At 29.3% G+C, this 6747-nt stretch overlaps 1 protein-coding gene across 1 annotated transcript; it reads left to right on the forward strand.

Moving 5' to 3' along the window:
- Positions 1–3719: 3719 nt before the first annotated feature.
- On the forward strand, positions 3720–5117 carry LOC124936600 (cysteine proteinase RD21A-like). The gene is made up of 4 exons (XM_047477117.1): positions 3720–4242; positions 4460–4533; positions 4649–4789; positions 4887–5117. The coding sequence occupies exons 1-4, from the start codon at positions 3765–3767 to the stop codon at positions 5115–5117; spliced, it is 924 nt and encodes a 307-aa protein (XP_047333073.1). The 5' UTR covers positions 3720–3764.
- The last annotated feature ends 1630 nt before the right edge of the window (positions 5118–6747 follow it).

Genomic DNA, 6747 nt, shown 5'->3' on the forward strand with positions numbered 1-6747 from the left:
AAATTCAACCTAACCCAAACACAACCCAACCCAACCCAAACCAAATTAACTTACTCAAATTAATATTTTAAGTTTCGGTTAGGGTTGGAGTTTGGGTCAACCCAAGATATGTTCATCCCTAATTATACCTCAAAAATAGACTTTGAGGTGTTTCCACCTCTCACTTGATTAGTATATTCACTTATTCATTTATCGCTCATTCACAGATGAAACGAGGACCATTTTAATTCAAAGAAGTTTTGTAAACACATAAATACTCATCATGAACTCAACTTGCTCCATCCTTGTTGAAAATTAGAGGAGTGTCTTCAAAAGCTGCTTGTTCATCACTTGAATCAAGATGGGTAGCTGCATCACTAGTCCTCGTGACATTTAACTTCACTTAAACTAATTTGTAATTTTCTCTAAAATATATCTTTTAAGTGAATGTATATAATATTGTGAATCACTAGTGTTGGTCACGGTCACTGTTAAGATACTAAAAGAGGAAGTATGCCTTAATGCAAAAACAATAACAATAAGGGGTTACAATAGTGGTTCGATCAAAACAGCCCTACATCCACTTTTGAAACACAAAAGACTCTCAACTTTATTATTAAGAATGTTACAAGAGTATTACAACAATTCTCTCATAATAAAATTTCACACATGACTCACAAGGAAGCGATACTTTAAAGACAAAGACTTGACTTTATAAAGTGTTCGTGTGCATATTTAAATAAGCCACAATTATGTCAATATTAATATATTGTCAAAAACTCTCATAGAGCTTCCAAAATATCCGTACCATATGTCCTAATTGTATTTTAATAACAAAATATCTAATATTTTTTTGTTAATCTTATTTTCTAATATTAATATTATACATCAAAAGATATAGTTTCTTTTTGTTGAATATACCATTTCTTTGTACCAAGAGTGTGTATCATAAATATATCATATTTTTAATATTGTAATGCATTCTCAACCTTCCACCTTGATTTACATGTTATCTCCAGTGTATATAATATTGTGAATTATCTTTGTTGGTCACAACTGAGATATCAATTATAAATGACTTTATTTTTAAATTTTAGTAATATATTTTGTGTTTTTAGAAGTTTGATATGTATAATATTATAATTTTTTAAAAAAATATCTCTTCCTAACTATGTTAAACTTTTGTTGTGGTCACTTGATGTAAATATATGCAATTGTTCTATTTATTTATATATATTTAGATTTCGATCATATGACATTGTTCTTTAATTGAAACACATAAAAATGATTAACACTTATTACATATTATATTTTAACTCACCAATAGGTAAACATTACGTTTATAACTGCATTTAGTCAAGATAAGAATAGGAAAATGTTAAAATTAAAGGCCATGACACCTTTTAAGTATAATAATTTACAGAATATTTAATATCATACAACCATATACCGAAGAGAATATGAAAGTGAATGTTACTCTAGATCTAGATACTTTTTAATTGAATGTTACTCTAGATCTAGATACTTTTTAAGTGAATTTAGAAAAGTGAATAAATAATAAGAGATTAAAACGTGTCAAAATGAATTAAGAGAAAGGAGATTGAAATTTATGGTACACTCTAGATCTAGATATATAATTTTTAAACTTATCCAGTTTAAATTATAAATTATAAATTATAAAATATAAATATTTTTTTGAACTATTAATTAAAAAAAATAGTACTAACTCTTATTTTAATTTAAAATGTTTATTGGTGATAATCGAATATAAACTTTTGAGATCTTAATACATGACTATTTTCATTTAAACCATCCTAACCAGTTATATTTTAAATTATAAAAAAAAAATGAATGTGTATCACAAAGAAAATATCATTTAATACTTTTGTTTTTGCTATTTTGTGTTTCTATTTCAATAGAAATAAAATTGGTCTCTTTTTTTTCTTACTATGTTCTATTATTAGTGTTGACTGTTTAAAGATAAAACAAATGATTGATGTATGTTGAATTGTTAGAGCTTATTTTCTATTAAAGAGTTATAGGGAATGAGGTTGTTGTATCTTGAATCTAATGGTACGATGCAAAAATAATAATTAGTTTTAAGTTAAATTAGGTTGATTTATGTCTCATTTGATTTGAGAGTTTTTATAAAAAAAAATCTTATTTTTTTATATTTTTTTTATCATATCAATATCATATATTTTATTAATTAAAATAATCTTCCTTTATTTTTATTAAATTTTAATTTAAAATAAAAAAAATATTTGAATAATTAAATTGATAAAAAAATTTAATAACCTATTTTTTATCATTTAAAAAAAATCTTAATGTGTATCACAAAGAAAATATCATTTAATACTTTTGTTTTTGCTATTTGGTGTTTCTATTTCAATAGAAATAAAATTGGTCCCCTTTTTTTTTCTTACTATGTTCTATTATTATTGTTGACTGTTTAAAGATAAAACAAATGATTGATGTTAGAGCTTATTTTCTAATGTTACGATGCAAAAATAATAATTAGTTTTAAGTTAAATTAGGTTGATTTATGTCTTGTTTGATTTGAGAGTTTTTATAAAAAAAATCTTATTTTTTTATAATTTTTTTTATCATATCAATATCATATATTTTATTAATTAAAATAATCTTCCTTTATTTTTATTAAATTTTAATTTAAAATAAAAAACATTTTAATAATTAAATTGATAAAAAAATCTAATAACCTATTTTTTATCATTTAAAAAAAATCTTAAATAAAAAAAGAAAAAAAAGCTGGACAATAAAAAGTAAAATGGTACTCATCCTATTTGAAACAAATAAATGATTGGTGTTATAAATTTCAAATATAATTTGGTCGGTGTTAATAACTAATTGTACGTTGCCAATTCTTAAAGTTAAACAAACAAAATTAACAAAATAAATTTTAATCAAGTTAAAAAGATAAAAAAAATACTTTATTTTTACTATTAAATTTAATATATCGTTTTCATAATGTTGAAAACTGAATTTCTTTTTAATTAAAAAAAAAAATTGGTCCTGTTTTGAAATACTTTTTATTTCAAATTTATATCTAAATTCAGATAGATACATTACATGTTTGAAAATTATATTTTATTAGAGACATATATATTCAAAATTTTATTCATGCTTATTTATCTAAATTAAAAATAATAAACATAGTTTCATCTGAAAACAATTTTTTTATGTAAAATGTTTCATTAAAATATTAAAATGAAGCTAAATTTAGTGTCACTCAAATTCATATATAATTTTTAACTAATTCTAATATATCCTCTATAATCATAAAATACAATAAAAGCTTTTTATTCTGGGATGTTTATGATTTTTTTATTATTTTTCTTATAAATTCTTTTTTTAACATATCTTTAACCATCAAATTAATTAATCATTTAATCAAATAAAATATATTTACTTTATTTTTTTTAATTAAAAAAATTTAAATCTAAAATGAGGTGATGAAACCAATTACAATTCAAATAACATTTTTTTTTATTAAACAATCTTTTTAAAAAGAATCTTAAAAAACAAAACAAGATCAAACAAACAAGCTCTAAAGGTTTCTAAATAGATCTAATTAGAAATACAAAGTCTTAATTAATATAAATAGAGAATTCAAGAACAAGATACAATAATAATAATGATTGAATAAAATATTTGATTAAGCATTTAAATAACACATATATTCACCTATAAATTAATCCTCATTTTCAACCATCAAAACAACAACTACTATCTAGTTTTCTCTTTACTCAGTACACCATTTAAACATGACCACTCCGGCGACCACCACCACCATCCTCCTCCTCTTTTTCTCGGCCACCCTTAGCATCGTGATGGCGGACATGTCAATCATCGAGTATGACAACAAACACCCCTCAAAATCCCGGAGCGACGAAGAAATGATGGATATTTACAAAACATGGATGACAAAACATGGAAAAGCCTACAATGGGATTGAGGAATCCGAAAAGCGCTTCAATATTTTTAAGGATAATTTGCTCTTTGTAGATGTTCATAACTCGGAGGAACGAACCTACAAGGTTGGATTGAACATGTTTGCAGATCTAACCGACGAAGAGTACCGATCATACTACCTTGGCATGAAATATGATGCCCGTGACCAATTTGTTCAGTCAAAGCTGGCCAGCCAAAGGTATGCCGCCTCCTCCGGTGAAAATCTGCCGGAGTCGGTTGACTGGAGGAAGGAAGGCGCTGTTGGACCAATTAAGGACCAGGGAGAATGCGGTAAGGTTTCTAAATTAATCAACTTTTGGTTAAAGTTTTGTGTAAGAGAAAGTAAAATTAACTTTTTTTTATGTAGTTTTGAAGAAGCAAAATAAACTCTTTCTAATAAAACAATATTTGTGTCTAATTATAAATGATGATAAATTAACGTTTCCAAATTAATTTAAGGCTAGCTAGATACAATTTATTTCATATTTTATTAAAGTTTATATTTCAGTGAATTGTAAGTCTATAGACACCGAGTCAGATTATCCTTATCTCGTCGCTGATGGCGTATGCAATACCACTAAAGTTAGTATCGCTCTTGTGTGCGTGCGTGCATGCATCCATGCATGCCTGCCTTTGGTGTTCCTTAATTAATTTACATATGTTTGTTGATTGTGATTGATCGAATGATTGCGCGCAGTTGAATAAGAAGATGGTGAGCATAGACAGTTACGAATTCGTGCCTGCCAACAACGAATATGCTTTGAAAAAAGCGGTCGCACATCAGCCAATCAGCGTCGCCATTGAAGCTTATGGAAGGGAATTTAGACTTTATGAGTCGGTAAGTAGCTAGTCACAATTGAAAAGGTTTACTAATTGTTTTTGTGATTTTTGAGATTTAAAAGAGTCTATTTTGTGATTCTTTTGGTATATTAAAGGGTATTTTCACGGGCAATTGTGGAACCGCCTTGGACCATGCGGTGGCGGCGGTGGGGTATGGAAGTGAGCACGGAGTTGATTATTGGATCGTTCGAAATTCGTGGGGAGAGAATTGGGGTGAAGAAGGATATGTTAGGTTGAAGCGAAACGTCTTTTCAAGAAAGGGAAAATGCGGTATAGCTATGCTCGCTTCTTATCCCGTCAAGACTGAAAATGCAACCTTCATCTGATGAATTAAAAACTAGTAATGATGTCTTCCAAGTTAAAATAAGGTTATGGGGAATGGATGGTGCCCTATGTTGTTTGATATAATATTGTTGTCTATTTAACAAATCATGTTTCATTAATGAAATAATGAATTGTTATATTTAAAAATAATAATAAATAATAAATGATGACCAGTACTTTAAAGTTTTATTGGAGTTGAAATGCATTTAAAAAAGATATATATTCTATATTCTAAACTTGCGAGAATTAGTGGAACTTCGAACAGAATGGTCAGCTAAAAAGAATGTCCCGTGAAAAACATATAACTGTACCTAACAATCAACATATAATAAAACTCTCATACTACTTAAAAAACCATGAGTATACAAAAGTAAAACTATGGTGTGAAAACGTTTGATGCACACACCTCGCAATACTTTAACATGCGAATGACGTTGTTGTGGACCATTAATGACTTTCCCGCCTACGCGAATTTATCAGGCTGGAGTACGAAAGGTAATTCGCTTGTCCTTATTGTAACAACGACATGGTATCTCTTCGATTGGTTCATGGTTCCAAACAATGTTATATGGGTCATAGACGCTTCCTTCCACCAAAGCACAAATACCGAAGGGATAAAGAGTCGTTTGATGGTCGGACTGATTATAGAGAGCCCCCTAGATTGTTAACCGGGCAAGAAAGTTACGAGCAAGCACGAGACCTAGATGACATAATTCTTAGTACAGATCTGAGCAAGAAAACCAAGATATATCATGAAACGCGGGGAGACAATTGGAACAAACTTAACATTTTCTTCCGTTTGCCTTATTGGAAATCACTATTATTGAGACATAATTTGGATGTGATGCATATTGAGAAAAATATTTGTGATAGCGTGTTGGGAACAATAATAAATGTGAAAGAGAAGACTAAGGATGGTCCTAAAGTCCGTAAAGACTTACAACTTTTAGGCATAAAATCATGGTTACATCCTATAAATGATGAAAGAGTTGTTCATTATCCAGAAGCGCCTTTCACTTTGACATACGAAAATAAAAAAACGTCTTTGTAAATTTGTTAGATAAATTTAGACCGGTTCGAATAAACCTAACTTAAATAAACTTTCCATGCAGGAACAAGGAACCGGACCGGATGAACAAGAGAACCGACTGAAGAAACCTAACCGGTCAAGCTACCAAACCAATCAAGAGTATTCGGAACATGACCGCACAAAGGAAGAATCGGCCAAAGCTCAAAACCGGAACCATCAAACAGCCGATTATCCACAAGACAAGAATAACCGGAAGAAGTCCGGTTACTTCACTATCAAAAGACATTCGGCCAAGTCAAGAGGCCGACTAGTACAAGAAGATATTTTGGGTATCTGTTGTGAATGATACCAAAGAAACAGACTGAATACTTCCATATCCATGCAAGTCTGAGGAAAGACTGTAGGCTGCAGAAAACAGTACTACCGGATCCTTCTACTTAGGGATAAGCCAGAAAGGAAATCTTCAAAGTACAGACAACTGCCCAAACAGACAGTGCCTACATTGAGTAAAAGACAAACCCGGCAGGTCTGTCTTGCAAACCGGAAGAACAGACCGGCAGGTCTAAGACGACCGCAGGTCTGAAACCCTGAGACACTGAATC

Source organism: Impatiens glandulifera, chromosome 1, assembly GCF_907164915.1.
Source record: "Impatiens glandulifera chromosome 1, dImpGla2.1, whole genome shotgun sequence".
NCBI classification, from domain to species: Eukaryota; Viridiplantae; Streptophyta; class Magnoliopsida; order Ericales; family Balsaminaceae; genus Impatiens; species Impatiens glandulifera.

Bases quoted from the DNA above. Each gene is read 5' to 3' on its own strand.
- LOC124936600 (XM_047477117.1), top strand. From the start codon at position 3,765: ATGACCACTCCGGCGACCACCACCACCATCCTCCTCCTCTTTTTCTCG. The intron at 4,534-4,648 runs GTTAGTATCGCT...GATTGCGCGCAG, and splicing joins GCGTATGCAATACCACTAAA to TTGAATAAGAAGATGGTGAG. The intron at 4,790-4,886 runs GTAAGTAGCTAG...GGTATATTAAAG, and splicing joins AATTTAGACTTTATGAGTCG to GGTATTTTCACGGGCAATTG.